This window comes from Aplysia californica, unplaced genomic scaffold (assembly GCF_000002075.1).
Source record: "Aplysia californica isolate F4 #8 unplaced genomic scaffold, AplCal3.0 scaffold00253, whole genome shotgun sequence".
Taxonomy (NCBI): Eukaryota; Metazoa; Mollusca; class Gastropoda; order Aplysiida; family Aplysiidae; genus Aplysia; species Aplysia californica.
The window spans coordinates 304,380-322,080 of NW_004797523.1; the positions used below are offsets into that span (position 1 = coordinate 304,380).

The 17,701-nt window shown below is 40.2% G+C and overlaps 2 protein-coding genes across 3 annotated transcripts in view; one reads left to right on the plus strand and one right to left on the minus strand.

Annotated features, from left to right (window-relative positions):
- The window catches only part of LOC101851648 (zinc finger CCHC domain-containing protein 8), a gene marked incomplete in the record, with an annotated part of 40,112 nt that extends 27,135 nt beyond the window's left edge, over positions 1-12,977 (minus strand). Inside the window, 5 exon segments of the mRNA XM_013083760.2 lie at positions 2,370-2,476; positions 5,377-5,457; positions 7,201-7,360; positions 7,653-7,695; positions 12,447-12,977. Coding sequence (XP_012939214.1) covers positions 2,370-2,476; positions 5,377-5,457; positions 7,201-7,360; positions 7,653-7,695; positions 12,447-12,975 — 920 coding nt within the window.
- Positions 12,978-13,197: 220 nt separating this feature from the next.
- Positions 13,198-17,701, plus strand: part of LOC101847430 (S-adenosyl-L-methionine-dependent tRNA 4-demethylwyosine synthase TYW1) — a 43,508-nt gene continuing 39,004 nt past the window's right edge. Inside the window, exon 1 of one of the 2 annotated variants that reach the window (XM_005100604.3) lies at positions 13,198-13,383. The gene's annotated coding sequence lies outside the window, so the exon portion shown is untranslated. The remainder of the gene's footprint in view (positions 13,384-17,701) is intronic. The other variant, XM_005100603.3, reaches the window with a different exon arrangement.

Here is a 17,701-nt window from a genome sequence, read left to right on the forward strand (position 1 = left end):
TATGTATTTTCCATGGTCTTTCTCGAGGCAACTTTTAGATTTCCTCAAATTTCCTTTTATTGCAGACGTTGATCCAGGAACAAAAGTTTTCAGACAAAAATCCGACCTAAACAAATATTTCCGACTTCCCTGGCCACCCTGTAAAAAAACATTGCAAACAAAGAATGCAAAAACATAGGAAAAAACAATCTCCAAATTACAGACACAAAAATTACTCTTTATCTGAAAGCAATGAGTAACACTTTACATCCAACTCAATATCCCTTGTAATGTGCATGGGGTGATGTGAGCAAATTAAAAAATCATGTAAGCGCATCCATATAAAGGCACTTAACATTATAAATAAAGGTTTCCTCTCAAATAGAGTGAAGAACATAGAGCTTGCCGTCAAGCAGGGAAATATGATATACACAGGGCTGCCTACCTCAAAGTTCACATTTCAGGTATATTCAGGGCCAGTTTCAGGTAGTTTGTCTAAAATCATGTAGTACAAAGACAAAGAAGGAAAAAAAAGATGATCGTTGCCCCATTGAACGAGCTTGCTTTCTGTGATATTGGGTAATTAATTTATGAAAACTTGTTTGTGCATGCACCTGTGTGTGCATGCTCTCGTGTATGTTTATATATGTGGGGAAGGGAAGGGGGTGTTTGGGTGCGCACAAGTTACGATGAACAGTGCGTACGTAATGAGGCGAGGTTGTTTTTTTAAAAGCATTTATGGACTATCGTTCAAGGCACCTATCATTCATATTGAATCTGGAATTGAGTGCAGGGCGACTGCCAAACTGCTCGCCCATACCAACAGAAACTATATCAAAACATATTTGCCGACACTAGCATAGGACACTGATAAGTCCTTTGTGACTTAGGTATGACAGACAATTAATTTTAATTAGTTTTACCCTAATAATACAAAATGATCCTGATCTGGACCTGAGGAGAGGCAAGAAAAACATCAACTGCCAAAACCATGTTTGGTTTCAGCAATCATTGATTTAAAAAAGCATGCAGGACAAAACTTATTTATAAAACCTTTATAGTTAGGCTTACGGCAGAGCAAAAAGTGAAAATAAAAGAGAACGTGTACTGAGAGCCGGAGCTGGAAAGGACTATGAGAGCCTGGGATGTAGGGATGCTGAAAACCTGGCAATCAGTGAATCGTTGCATCATGGACTAAGTATTGATTTTTTTTCAAAATGCTAAATCACAGTACCAGTTTTTAATCAGCAACACAAGCCATCATGATGCATAGGCATCCAACATAGAGCTTTCCAAGGGTTGAAAATGGCATTTCCTCATTGCCACTATTCAATTTGTCATCACTGACAAATCCAACAAATCCGGGAACACTAACCTTGAAGATAAAATCATCAAACCTGCGCTCTAATGTGCCTTCATTTACGCACTCGATTGTCGAAAGTCAAACCCACTTCCACTTATCGTTTTTATTTTAGAATTAGTTTCTTGCACCACGGCCTTATCCTGCTGCCATAGACTATATTGCGTCAAACGCCTCCCCTCAATTCCGAAGCCCTGCAACACTCCTACTTTGAATGAACTTTGATTACCCCTGCAACCGTCGGCTGGACCCTTACTCATGCCGCACTCAAACGATGCAAACTCGCACAGCTTCACTGACCGGTCACGATGACGGGCCCAACAATCTAGAAATCGGAGGACGCTTGTTCTCTTTTTCTTCCTTTTTTTTTGTCATCATAGGGACATCAGTGAGAATATCGATTTAATTTGTATGTTTTGCTTTGATATCATTTTCTTTCTACATTCACAATTCTATTTTCTAGATAAATGAATTAAAAGCACAGATTTTCCAGCCGCAGCAAAAACCCAAAGATAGACAGAAAGAAAGAATGAATGAAAGGAAGGAGTAAGATTATTGTGAGTAGACAGATTTTAGCCGATATGAATGCGAAAAACTATAGCAGACCGAACGGCACAGATAGACAATGGTCGAGTGTATGAAATGCGCAATCATGCAGTTTCTAATACAACTTATTGCCGGGAGTTGCCGTAAATATCTGACAAGTTACGGAGGCAAGTGCTGATCTCTCTCTCTCTCTTCAAAAAACGCATGGAGGTGATATGATGAAGCGGCAAGTACGAAACTTTTGGAATGTACGTATTTCCGCCAAAACAAAGAAGAATGTAAGCACTGCGGAATGGGGATTTTTTTTCTTCTTTCGGCACCGATCGCAAATCCGGTAGTTTTGACACCTTATCGGTATGGTGGTAGAACAGGCCCAAAATCGGTATCTACCAGAAAAATTGGTAGATTTAGGCAGCTCTGTATATACAAATGCTATGATTAAATTCATGATTATTTTTATAAAAAATGACAGTGCAAAGGATACACAGGTATCTCCCAGTTCACATTACACCGAGGAGGCTCCTTCACGGTGAACGGCCAACCCAAGAAGTCGATCAGGAACTGTTTGTGGAACTGGCCATTTCCAAGAATCTGTTGGACAAAGACAGTCAGTACATAGTCACACAAGACACACAATGTCTCTGGAAAATTCTAAAATATCTGGAAGGTCACATCAAAATAGCTAACGCCTCTATTGAAACAGATTAACTTCAATTTAAGGTCCAAACATAAACTGTCTCAGGTACCAAAATACCATGTAAGCTTCCCAAACTTTGATCAGTTAACCTCTTTCCTTTAAAGTGTACAAACTTGGACTCAAGCTTCTGGCAATACTCGTAGTGAGTCAACCGGCTTGTATAATTTCCCTAGGATAGATGCATGGGTCTGCCAAACCTATCCTATTCTCAGCTCATAGTTAACTCACTGGAGACGCAGCCGCAGCATTTGCGAGCACCAATATTTTCCCAAGAGTCTGTTCACACACCCCCTGCGAGCACAAGTTTCGCGCTTTCTCCTCGGCAAAGTATGCGCGCAAACGCTGTGTGAACTGTCTCTGATCGTGCAGCCGACCTTTATTTAGTTTTGTGGGAATGGTTTTTTAAATCTCTCTCTAAAGTCGTCTGGAACAATATGTGACTCTTTCCATTTTCTTTGGTACTCTCTCTAAAGGCCTCTGAGGCTTTGAAAGTGTAAGTCAAGATAGATTATCATTTTGCCTGTATTCTGTCTGTAGTAATGGGAAAGCAATTTCGTCAAGTCTGTCAAAGAAATACTTATCACAAAATTGCTTGTCCTCTTCTGCTCTCTGGTAATTTGACAATAGTGGAGTTCCCATTTCCAAGTCATGTAAACTGTCTTTGCAACAGTCATGAATAACCACTGTGTGAGGGCAGTTGTATAAAAACGCATTGTTTTGCATGTAGGTAGAATGTGTGAGATTCGTTTCAAATTGAAATGAAGAGCTGGAGAGTTGAGGTTGAAGGTTTGTTGAAGAGAGAATTTTCTGGGCGAATACGTTTATGAGTTTCTTTCTTTTTCGAATGACAAATTAAGTATCATCTACCAGACACTGATTAACCAATCAATGATTCAAGAATGGTACATGGCTGACACAGTAAGGGGTGGTGCACACGTAAAGCAAATAAGAAACGCGAAAAGTCATGAAAAAAATATTTTCCAACAGTTGTATCGAATGTAAAGTAAGCACCCCTTAGCTGTCAATCATAGACTTTAATTCATTCGTCAGAAGCTTTTGAAACAATTTACCGACTTGGTCAAGACAATATTAACGTATTTCTTTGATGTCATCTTGCCCTTTCTCAAAAACACTACCAAACTTAGTGAGAGATTACACAAACTGCCTTTACAAAATCTTTTGCTACCGATAGGGTTCGATGTGAAGGCCACAGTCGTATGGGTCGCGCCGCCTACGCGACAGGTGAACATCTCAACAAGCAGCTGAACACCTCAACAAGCAGCTGAATCTGCGTGATTCAACCGCCCATTCGCCACAGGGCTGCAAAACTTGCACTAGGGCGGTTGAATCACATGGAAATTGGGGACTGGTGAGATGTAGGCGATTGATTTACAGCAGGATTGAAACACTCTGCAGTAATCTTTCAAACTCAGGATTTTAATATAAGATGTATTAAAGGCTGCACTACATAAAGTAGACCTGCATGTGAGCCTCAACCAGATTGTCTGAAAATTTTGTGCAACCCCCCCCCCCCAAGAGATTTTGTGGATGTCATAAAGGAAGGACTTCCGAGTAACGAGTGACCACTCCAAAAAATACAATAAAGAAGAGACCTAACCCTACCCCCAAAAAGAACCTTCAACAGGCCTCATGTAAAAAGGCCAGCACTTGAAGTCCAAAATGAAAAAAAAAAAAAAATTTAAAAACCACACTCCAAAACAAACAAGGAACATAATATGGCCTAGATTCTACATCTACATTGCTAAAGGGTTTGATACAATAACACAATAGAATTGGAATATGAATCCTCCATGGCTGCTCTTATTGGCCCATATGGGCAAATAAGCTGGGGCTTATTGGCCCACGTGGGCCATTTAATGCGTTGTTTTTTCAATGTATTTCATACATGGTGTTGTCCCAACTTGTTCTCTTTTATTTTTTCTCACTTTATCCCTTCTTGTTAATGTTTTCCTGAGGCATTCCATCTCGCGCACATTTCTACAGATTTGATTGTTGTCAGCGTGTTCCTGCAGTTCAGTGTTATTGTTATGCAGTAGACTTTGATCGTCTGCGAACAGTATTTCATTTAGAATTTAGGTTCTTCGGATGTGGGCTTGCTTCTTTCGCCAAACAATAGATTACGGTATCATTGAGTTATTTCTTTGTTTACCCTATGTATACTGTGTCGGATAACACGATGAAGATGTGTAACTTCTTAGATACTCTATTGTTCATCTTTTTATTTTTAGCATTAGATTGGAAAACTATACATTCTCAATTTAAAATATGTGATTGGCGGACTTTGTGGATTTGGGAGGGGAGGGGGGAACCAAACACAGGGGAGATAAATCGCAATTTTGTTGGCAAATAATAAATGTTCTAGGGGAAATTTTATATGCCCTGTGGGCCAATAAGCACTTCGATCCTCCATATAGAGTCTAGATCTAGTAATCTAAATAAATCTAGATCTTGTAGAACAAGTGAATAGGAATAGGCCTTGAACTAGAAATCCGCATCCGATTCCGAACAGAGGGACTCAGCTGAGTCTAGATTCTAAATAGACCCATGACCGACCGACCGACCGAGAAAATTGGTAATATAGTTTCAAACGTGGTAAAAAATGCAACCTTCTTAATCGACAGTGGCAAAGTCACTTCAGGGCTCATTCACCCTGTGACCCCGAGCCGGGGAGCTCCGGCGGGCTGCTGAGTCACGCTAACTAAAGGTAACAGAATCGGGCGAAAAGTGACGCCGTGTAAAACGTTTGTGTGATCTGTAATCATGTCTTACTCACAGTGTGCTTCTGTCTCATCTTCTCTGTCCGCAGATCTGGTGTCAGCTTCTCATTGATATCCACGCAGCTTGGGTCGCCAGGCTGAAGAAAATGAAATAAAATACAATTGGGAAAAAAAATATTATCTCTCTTTATTCAATACAGTGAAAAATAAAGCACAAACCGGCAGGGATAAGTACAACACAACAGTCGCTTCAAAACAAAAACAGCAAAATGCATCATTACTCCACTTACATTCTCCTACTCTCCACCTGAATATAATAATGGCAAAGTCAATGTCCAATACAAGAGAACAAAGTTAGTCATAACATGAACACCCATCTCTTCTGCCTCACATAATCCTTACCCCTTCTGCAACAAAACCACAAATTTTTCAAAAAATAAAAGCAAAATTCCTTTGAATGCTTCACAACGCTGAAGCCTCCACATCACGGTTCCCTTTTCTCTTGAGCAACTAAACGGCCACCACATCACCTCACCAATCTTTCATCCCAGATCTCCACCCCCCAATCTCTTGATGAATAAAGCCTTTGTCTCATAAGTCTAAAACAATGCCGCCGAAACTTACACTGGCCTGATGTGTAAGGTTCTTACGATCAAGCTGTCAACAAACCCCACACTGAAACGAGCGATGAAACACCATAGCACTTGAGTGGTACAAGGTGAGCAGAGGGGGGGTAATCCTGGCAGACCACCAGGGCTGTCTGCATAATGAGAAAGGGTGTCAACAACCAGTTACAACAAGTGGTGTACTCCCCATGGGTTTTTTCTAGCATTAAACAGCTCCACAACAAAGGCTCATTTTCTCAGCACTATCCATATAAATCTCATAGATCTTCTCCTCTCTCCATAACCGTCCTCAAACTTGGCCTTTCCAAATCTTAGTGCTCAAAAGTTGGATATAAAAAAAAGTGATCACCTTGATCCCACTGCTTTTCAAAAAATACAAAATTTTCATTTTTACGAGATTCGGATCAGATTCCATTTTTCTCCAAAAGCTACCTACCCAAGGAAAATTTCAATACACACACATCAGTTCAAATGGTAATTACACTTATAGCCAGCAGAACTCCTACATTTAGACAAGCATGAGTACAATTACATTTTGTAGCTAAGAAAGTAATAATTATTACACTTACATTTAAATCAGCCGACTCTTTCCCCAGTCTGTTGAGAGCATATTTAGTCTACACACACTGATGCCTGACCACCCCGTTCACTAGTCACTTTTGAGTAATGTTTTTTAGTGCCCGTCTCTACTTTTAACCTTCTGATGCGTGCCTTATATTGAATTTCTAAATCACCCTGCCATGGGTTAGAGGTTTGAGAACACACAGGTGTCAGGTATGAGGAAACAAAGAGGCATACTTTATATGTATTGAGACCGTACAATTACAGTATGCTCAGCCCAACCAGGCCTGTCTGATTAAACAATAGTCAGTTTCAAGGAGGCATTTTGCCTCACTCATTACCAATCACTCAAGGGCAACTCCTATTTGTTTTAACTGGGGCAACCATTTTGATTCAATAATGGGATGTTCCCTACTTTTATTCTGCCTATATTCTAGTCATCTAACATTCCACTCTTTTCTGACTCGGACTGACTCAAGGGCACCAGAATCTCTTTATTTGGGAAAACGGTACTGTCAACACAAATAAGTTATTACATAAACGTCTATTCAGAAAAACAAAGACTTTTCCATTCTTCTGTGCACTTACTTCAACTAAACTTTGAAAATATTTTCCTTTCATTTCACAATACACAACACAACATTGGTCAAGACAAAAACAAAATATGAGAGTGATAATAAGGAGGTTACGAACCCTTGAGGTGATTTCTGACACTGTTTCCGGGTTGTTCGTGTGAAATTCTGTCCACAACAAGCCTTTAATAAACTGCTCAATCTGCTGGCGGTACTTTCGGGCAAATGCATTGTTGTTGAACAGCAGCTGGACAGCAGGACTCTCATCGTCAGGAACATATCTGGTGAAATCCATTATTTATGAACCGTCAAACAATTAATATTAACATTTATGCGACTCATTTTATATCAAAAAAATTATTAAGAGACGATTTAAACAGAGACCCCCCCCCAAGAAATATAAAAAAAGAAGACAAGAATAGAGAAGGATTCAAAGCAATGGAAACAGTTATTCTATCTAAATTGTATGACTGAATTATTATTTTATTTCTATTATTACACATTATTTAGACATCCTCAAAAACAAATCTTAAGAGCAAAACTAAAAACACATTAAGTCTTAATTTCCCTTACCTTGTAGAATCCAGGATTTTGCTGTATCTGTGGTATTTGTTTCCTTAGACTGGTTAAGGAGTGCCCATTTATAAATGAATAAAAGGGACAAGAAAAACTTGAACAAGACTTTTATAACAATAATAATAAGATCATTTCTATAGAGCCCACTTCTGTGTGAACACAGCTTTAGGCGCTTTACATAAATGCATGTACGAAAAATATTCACACACACAGATGCACGCCAAACACACGAACACACACACATCTACTTGCTTATCACATGCGCACGCTTACACATCATTAGGAAAGAAGCACATACAGATACATAATAAAATAAAATACACAATGATTCACACAACGCAATTCGCAAAATACATAAATGGATAACATAGTCATTAACATAACATTGTACTGAAAATGACTCAACTGATAAAAATGATGTCATTAAATGTGTCTTTAAAGATATTTTATATTTAGACTCGGATGTATGCCTCAAGGGTTGGGGAAGAGAGTTCAAACTGACGGAGCAAGGTGGGCAAACGATCTTCCAGCTTATTTTTTTACCTCCTTTTCTAGGAACTCTTAAAAGATACTGATTGCCTGATCTTAGTGATCTAGATTTTTTAATCAATAAAGCTGCAAAAACTCAGCTCAAGACGATCATCTACCACAGGGTAGGATTTCCAGATTAAAGACTCATACATCATTCTAAAGTAATTTTTCCAGGTCCTCTTCAGCAAAGCATACACTGTGCTATCACACCATTGTGTCCACCATGGATTTGTCTTTCCCTTTCATATAAATTATTCAGCACGTTTACAAAATCTCTTTAAATTTATTTCGGTCAGGAAACAGGTCTACAGAAAGTTAAGTTTATGGAACCACTAGGGATGGAGAAACTATTGTTGTACGTTAAGGATTTTGCTGCACTGCAAAGGACCATTGCATGGCAGCGGTAGCCTAATGGTTTGATGTGAACGCGCAGTCACCAGACCTGGGACAAGGCTTGTTTTGAAAGTAAAAGCGGAACTACGAATATTACCGATTATTTGTATGTCCCAAATTGTAACAGTTACCAGGCTATCATTGGAGAATTCTGAGCGCGGGTCAAAGATCACACACAACTCGGGGCGAGTCAACTACTAAAAGCGGCATCGATATTTCGGGAAATAGAGCTCCGAGTTCCTACTGACATAAAAATTCAACGGGTGCTTCCCACGATAAAGGAGAAGACAGTAAGTTTTTTGAAAAATCCAGCACAACAGCAGACTGGGACAAAAAATCGGGATACACGCGATTGAAATCGGGAAAATCGGGAAGCTTGAGATTTGGGTAAAAAAATCGGGATATCCCGACTAAATCGGGATGAGTGGCAGGTCTGCTGTTCTTTGAGAATTAATAGAAGAGATTTGCGTGTAAAAACTTTCGGTGTTGTTTTTTTATGGAACCAGTGATCGGACTGACTACAGAAATATATCGGCAGAAAGCCCATTCGTTCCTCTTCTAGAATAACACAGCCATTATACGCAAATAAACACCGGACGCTCCCCGTCGGCTCGCAAGCAGGGCACCATCACCCCGGCTTCGTATAAATTCTCTCTTCTTCCCTTCAGCGCGGCCCGGCGCGCAGCCGATAAGCCGACGGTCGCGAGTGGGGATTTTAATCTCCCCTTGTATTTCTTGCGGTTTTGGTCAAAAAGCCATGTTTACGTCAATATATTTCCATCTTCTGGTTATTTGATAGCCCTGAAAAAATTGAGCTTGTTTTCTATGTTCATAGGTGTGTGTCTACAAGTTTTGTGAATGTCCGTTCAAATTTAAGAATGTTGTGACACCTCAAAGTGTAGACATTTCGCAATTAAAAAACTGTAACATTTTTCTGCAACTTCAGATGTTCATAACATTGTTAAAAATGAAGCTATATATATAAATTTGGTATCAAAATGCTCAGAATGATAAATTCTATAAGGTAGTGCAGTTAACTATCAAATCAGAGGACTTTGAAATTTCAGTTTGTGGTACCTAATTAGAGGGAGGGACAGGGAAAAAAAGATAAAATTTCCCAACATGTAACAGTCACAAAGAAAGAAAAAAAAAAGTGTTCTAAGATACCCTCAAAAATCTATTATGGAGTAAAAGCTTCCAATTTTGCAATGTGTGTCCAAATTTCAAGTTACAAGGTTTTTGACAAAAGATACATTAATCATGTTTCGCGAAGAAATGACGACGCGACATAGAAAAAATAAACATCAATGGCTTTCCAGTCAATTTCCATGTGAATCTCTTTGTTGGTGGTTGTCCTGGTCAAAATAAATATTCAATCATGCCGGCGATGGTGCAATATTCTATCATTCAACGCATCAAAACAACATCAAAGAGACTTCACTCAAATTCTTGGAAACAGCTCATTGACCAAACGATGGCGATGCAGTACACAGTACAAAAAGCACAGCAGTGTCAAGGGCAGGGGCGTTTTTGTCCCGACCAATTTTAACGGAGGACAATCATAAAACTTACAAGAGCAAAACAGCCACATCATGTGACTCCCATTTGAGCATGGAGGTTTGATTGACTTCAAGAAACTATCTGTCACTTGTGTATATATTGAGAATGTTTGCAGAGATTCAGAAAGTGATGAAATTATAAACTGAAGCGATATTATGGAACAGACTATTCAATAACCATTTATTTCCTACAAACCCATCGTACCAAACAGTGACCTTTAAGCCCCAGAAAAATCAAGTCAAAGACAATCCATTGTCTGCACTGAACCATGAACAGCCTAAAAAAAACCTCCCTATAGCCAAATTACACTTTTCATCAGACAGGGGGAACACACAATGTTCTTTTAACTTTGCCCCATGTAACTTTAACAAGCTACCTCTGTGTTTTTACATTGAAGTGCCTTTCCAGATCATTTTAATCTTTCTTAACAAACACTTGCGTTATAGTTCATTGATAAACGGAGTGTATTAAAAGCTAAAACGTTTATAAGGTATTACACAAATTCATTACCCCTGCTCAGAATTTATCTTTCTACAAATATTGTTGTTGTCTAAGGACGGTGCACAGTCCTGAATGTAAGGATCTGTGCGGTATTAGTAATTTTATACTCATTGTTTTGTGAAATTCTGCATAAAGCCAGAAGAGAATAACTTGTAGACAAGTAAGAAAGCATAACTCTTTGAGTTATTTACATTTCATATCGTGGAGATACCAAAGCTGTTCATTGTCTTTTTCTTGCTGTTTTTCATATCTCCAAAATTGATTAGTTTGGCATATTGAGTTGATAAGCCTGTTAAAAAATCAAGAATAAAATCCCTTTTTTCTTATATTCTATTACCAAACCATGTGGCGTATGACCGTATAGTCAATCTTGTGCCTTTACGGAAACAAGTATGTTCTCACAAACAGGCGTATCACCTATTTTAAACAATTTCTTAAAAACTGATAATCAATATCTATAATCATTATAGGGAATGATAAATCAGCGGTTGTACTAATATCTTCCCAAAAATGGAAACGAAAAAGCAAATGGTTATGCCGCAGCAAGAATTAAAAAAGTGTCCAAAACTTTGAAACGCTCTCCTGAAAAATGTCAAAAATGCTCTTACGCCCTTTTGTGAGATGGACGACAATATATTATGAGCTCTAAATGTCAATCTGAGACTGACAGAAAAGGGAGTCAAATTGGTAAGAAAAAATTTTTGGAACCACTTGAGTCTCAAGAGTCTCACGTTTTGGCAATTGCTCATATATATATATATATATATATATATGGTATGGGAGTGTATACAGACCCGGTAACCGGGAATAAAGTCACAAAGCATACAGACCCGGTAGGGGAACTCTTTTGTGATTTCGGAAAGTTTCAGCACCCTCTTGGCTCAGGGTAGAACTAGGTTCTTTTAGATCTATGGCCTAGGTCTAGACCTAGACAGACAGATATAAATCATTGATCTAGTTTCAAGGCTAGCCTAGATCTAGATCTAAAACTAAATGAAGACTGTGGATGTCTTTTCGACGAACGATCGTTTTTCCCCTGTTTTGGAGTTGGAGGAATCACAATTTGAAGAAAAGAACAATGTCATAATTTCAATCGAGCAGTCACCCTCTCTCTCTCTCTCTCTGTGTATCGCTCGCATTCTTTTTTTCTTTGTTTGTCTCTGTCTTTCATTCCCTCCTGCCAACTGGCGGGCATGTCATATACATTTTGCTAGCACTTCCCCCTGCTCTCTCTCTCTAACTCACACACACACACACTACCGGGTCTGGGCGCTGAAACTTTCCGAAATCACAAAAGAGTTCCCCTACCGGGTCTGTATACTTCGTGACTTTGTTCCCGGTTACCGGGTCTGTATACACTTCGATATGGTACACCTATATATATATATAGAGAGAAATCTCGGCTACTAATACTTGATCTAGATATCTAGAATTGAATACTAGATCTAGATTTATTATCAGTCACATGTGAGCTCCCAGGTAAATTTTCGGGAGGACTTCCGTAACGAGCGACCACTATGAGAGAGAGAACAGAGGGGGATGGGATAGGTGTAGACATAGGGGTAGGGTTTGGGGTAGAGGTAGGGGTAGGGGTAGATCATAGATGTTTAGGTTTGGGGTAGGGTTAGGGTTTGGGTTAGGTCTCTTCTATATTGTGTTTGTTGGGGTGGTCGCTCGTTACGGAAGTCCTTCCAAATTTTCTGTCACTGAAAATGCAGCAAAATAGGTTGTGAAAAAATGAACTTGATCCCATTTCACTGATAATATGAATTCTGAAATGCAAGGGTAACCAATTCAAAAGGATACGATCATAAATTAACTGTTGAACATTTGGTTTTGTGTCTTGCGAATCAGTTCCCTCACTATACAAATGTTCATAAAGCCAGGCTGTGTCATCATCATCAAGCATTTTCACAGGTTCTTTCGAAGATGATGATTTATTTGCAGTACCATTTTTACTCTTATCTGTTGCAGGCTCTTTCACTTTTGAGGAAGACTCCTCATTGTTTTTATCAAGATTAACATTTGATTTCGAATCCTCTTCTGCAACATCTTCCTTGGTTTCGCTTTTCATTTCAACGTCCGATCCAGCTTTGGCATCGGTGTTTTCCTGCATCCACTCACTGTCGGATTCATCTTCCTCTTCAGAAGCCAGACCTTCAAAAACAATTCTAGATTGCGATGTAGTTTCATCGTAGTGAATGAAACTTGCGTCAGCTTCACGGTCCTTCTCAAACTCGGCGAACAGGCTCGCGTCTCCGAAGAAGTCAGCCATTTTGAATGAAGAGGCTGGCTGGCTGCCGGTCCATTGCCAGTTGGGAGTAAAGAGTAACATTTCTATGTATATCGTTATTAGACTTGAGTTAAAAAAACAGGCTATACATATTATCTTTTTGTCTTCTTGATAATATGTTTTTCTTTTACTACCATGCAGTGTCGTAAATATTTACTCTGTTAGATGACAAAAGCTCATCTAGCCTTAGGACTACTTGAGATGAATTTTGTTTTGAAAAAGGCCATTTGGCATTTGAGACATTTATTTTTCAGTTTTTCAGTTCAAAAGAGTTCCACAATAGGCCTGGCCTACCCCTAGAGAGTAGAGAGAGTGCAGAGTGTAGACTAAAATAGTGTGTAAAACATGGTCTCTCACTCTCAGGCTAACTCCTGACTTTCTATTGTGTTAGTTAGCCAAGTGTAGGTTCTGTGCTATCAACAGAAGAACAGTAAGTGCAAGGAATCGGCGGTGAGAGCTTCATCTCCTTCTCACCAGTATAAACTTGCTAGATCTAGATCTAGATCTAGATCTAGATTCTGGTATAATAGTTTTGGAACAATTAATTCCTTGCTGGGCTTGCCGCGGCTTGCGTCCTCTTTTTCAGAACGAAGTGACTATTCGGACTCGAGTCCGAATATGAAAAAGTGTTATTCGGACTCTGATTCTTGTCCAGCATGACATCACTTCCGACTTCCGACTTCCTGTGACTCGTGAAACCGGCTTCCTGTCCTGCCTCACTCGTGACTCGCCTCAGGCTGGGTAGAGACCGGGATCACTTCGGGCAAAAAGGCGTTTTGTGTAGGAGCCGAGTTTTAATTTTATGATGAATTTGAGGCCGGCCTGAAAAGTTATAGCGCTTCTAATAAATGTTTATTTGTCAAGAGGTCATCAGAAGCAATTAAAGATGGCTCGTTAGCGTGTGTCGGGGTCAGATGGGCGGCCTGCACTCGTGTGGCTGTGTGCGTGTCGGGGAGGGGGGTGGGGGGGGGGGGCACTATCGGTCCGGGCGTTGAACGTCGCATACGCGTCAGTCTTTTTCCCCCCGGCAACTGATCATTATTACAATAATAAGATAGTCTTGACGTAGATCTACGTTAGGGCTGGAGTCTGCTCGATTAATCGAAGGCTTGCGAGCGATGGACGGCTCGTGCCAGAGGCTTGCGAGCGGGCTTGAGTCTTGCCCGCTACCGGAGTTGCTACTCGTGGACGCCGGACGGGCTTACTGAATTTTTTTTTGGTGGGGGGAAGGATTATGTTTTGCTTTATTGATTTTCTGGGCGTAATTCGACATCATAATTAATATTTGTATGATAGAACATGCACAATACACATACATAATACCAGTTACAGTGCAGCAAGATGTTTTAAAAAAAATTATAGGCCTACAATGTAATTAACAATGTGATATAATTTACCTTAACAATGTCAATGGTCTTCTGATAGAGAAGCAGTCAAATCAAAAGTGTTTTACATTGTTCAGAAACAAAATCACGATTGTCATCCCCTCCCCAATGCTTTCTCTTCAACTTCAACTTGTTCTAAGTGTCGGGGTGGGAGTGGAAGTGTAGTTTAGGCGAGTGATTAAATTACAAGCCACGGGATGCTAATAATACTGATTTATTTTGTCAGTTAAAAATTGTTTGTAAGTGTTCACACCTTTATTCTGCGTCCTAAATAGTTTAGACCGCGACCCCAGTGCTTTCTTGTCGTATCTTCATTTTTAGTACCAGTGAAAACAGCTCATAACAAAATCGGAGCCTACGAAGATATCACATTTTCACTGATAAAGAACTGAGGTAGCGAATGGTCTGCACTATAGGCTATTACAGCCCTCTTCGCCTTGCACCAAAACCAGCGCAGCTCTCGCTTCCTCCACGTCCAGAGTTCAGAGTTCACGCCGCGAACGGGGTGGATTACCGGTAGATCTTGCTGCTCGGTGCTGACGAGCGGTGTTGTCCTGCCAGGGCGGTAGTTGGACTCAAAGCAGATTTATTGGCACGAGAGCAAGCCCTTAGCACAAAGCAATACGAGACACAAAGCAGGTCTTGGGACCAAGTGCTTTGCTCTCCTGCGATTTGAGTCTTGTCTGCCGTCCGCTGCTCGTATGCCTTCGATTAATCGAACAGACTAGTTTGTGGCGCAGTGACACTGTGCGCGGGGTCTCTCTCTCTCCCCCTCTCTCTCTTTCTGACGTTAGTGGTTTCACGAATTGCAAGCAGGGAGGGGAAGGAAGAGGGGGTCAGACACAAGTGGCTTCGTGGATTGCAAGTTGGTGTGGGTACTTGAAACTGAGGCTAGACTCGACGTATCATGCTGGTGATTTGATTTGATGATTTGACCTAGTGGTTTGAGGCTTGTGACTTGAACTAGGGGCTTACGAGCACGAGCGTGTTTGCTGCCGGGGTACAGCCCTAATCTACGTAATGAATTGTGCGCTGGTCTATGAAATCAAAAGTTGCCGTATGCTCAGCTCTACACAGCAACACAACTTTTTCTTGGTAAACAATCGATATGAGACAGGCTTGTGTGTATTTGAACGAATCGGTCTTTTTTTTTTTATACAGCTCATAATATGCAGGTGCCAGGTGGTCTGCTAATCTTCAATTTTACCTTTTTCTACAACAAAAAATGGCGGAAAATTGGAAGCACTAAACATTAGATCTATAGAGCGAAGACACTTCCTTTTTTCCGGACCCGAAATTTCTTATTCGGGCTCGAGTCCGAATATGAAAAAATGTTATTCGGACTTGAGTCCGAATAACGACGGCCTTTTCAGAATCTAGATTTATAGATCTAGAACTTAGAATTACCTACTGGGACTGTGTAATTGTGTCAAAAGTCAAAAGACTCATTTTGTTGTGTGTTGTAGTTTTTCTGTAATTATTTTATTTAAAAATCACACTGCACAAAATCGACAGCAGTGGCCTCTTCCCAGCACCTCTTCCCCTATCAAGCCGAGAGTACGTGATTGCTATGCGCAATCTCATTGATCAACATAATTAACTCTCTGAACCCCTTCGAACGCTGGGAGCGTCCGCCGGTAATAACCCTGTTCCCCATCAGACGCTGGGAGCGTCCAGTTCTAGTGACAACTGTTTCGTTTTATTTAGTGCTAGATTTTTACTTTTTTTTTCGGAACTATTCCGGAACCAAGTTTTTTAACAATGACTAAGCCTTTGTTTCGCTTTTTAGAAGTTGGAGGCGAGCTTTTGGGGTTATTATGAGACATAGTGCACTAGGTTTAGGTGACTTGAAAAAAACCTCCGGGAAACGGTGGAAAAAAAGGTCAACTCAGTTTGGTTGTTCTGTTCATAGATCTAGTATTTATATTAAAGCTTCCGTCTCGATTGTTATCATTATAATAAAAACATTTTTCATGAATGCTGGAAATATTTAGGAACAAGATCGGAAGTCGGAACGGAAGTTATGCTGGACTCAATTCAGAGTCCGAATATAATTTTTGTCGATATCGGATCACCTGGGTTGTCAAATCATTGAATTGACTAGGCTTTAGGATAGAAAAGGGAAAATTATTTCCTACTTTTTAAAGCGTATGCAAACCCTTGGAACGAAATTTTAAAGAGTAACGCTCACACACCACCAACACTTAAAGGGGGTAATCTACAGGTTTAATGTGTAATATATGCACATTGGTGGGTAATGGGGAGCCCTGACTCTCAAGTATAAATTATTTTTCATGCTGAAAAAAAAAAAAGGCCACATCTGTTCGGACTCGAGTCCAATCAGACTTTTTATTTATTCGGACTCAAGTCCGAAAATGGGTTTTATCTCTTCGGGCTCGGGTCCCCAAAAAATGTTTTATATTTATTAAATTCGGACTCAGCTTTTAAAGCGAGTAAAGGAGGTCACATAATATAACTGTCATCGGGGGATTTTACATAAAACCAGAATTAGAACTAGAATTGGCTGGGTAACTGTGTCAAAATCAAAAGACTACACTCTCATTGCCAAATAGCAGTGTCTGTATGCACATGTTAACCGACAACTAGGCCAGGGCAAAATTGACTTTACTAGTCGACTAGTCGACTGTGAGCCCAAGATCGACGCTGTGACCCTCATCTACCAGTCGCTCGTGACTAGGGGTGGGCAATGAGTCGCTTTTTTATTTAGGAAAATCTGGAATGTTGGTGCACCCCTTTAGGAAAATCCGATTAACCGGATTTTAACCTTATTTTCCTCTGAACCCCATTCTAAAGTGGGTGTGAGTCGCTTTTCAAATCAAAGTGGGTGTGAATCGCTTGTGAAACGGTCGGCGCTGCCTAAAAAAAGATACCCTGCTTTTTATATCCTAGTTTACAATTATTGACTCATCCCAAAAGTCTGAATTCTCTTAAAGTTACAGATCCATTAGTTATATTTGTACGTGAACAGTAAGAAGAAACTGCGCCAGCTATTTTTTCCCATCTGTTTAGAGATAGAATAAAGTATCCATTGGGACAAAATAAACCTGGTATGTAAATTGATTCACCACCGCAGTACCGGTGACAGCGACCGCGGGCAGGATGTGACGTCAAATCATGTCAAGGTCCCAACCCCTCCCCCGCCCCTCTTTTTCCCCCGTCCCCCAAACATGCCTTTGCGTGAAGGTGTTGATGACTGACGTCATTCACAATACCACTACCACCGAGCCCTCCCCATCGGGTAGGAAAGCTGCTGTGATAGATCTAGATTCTAGATCTAGTAATTTTACCACCTTTATAATTAGTTTCTGGTTTTGTTTTTGTTGTTGTTTTGTTAACTGCATAGGTACATACCGGCCCGGACC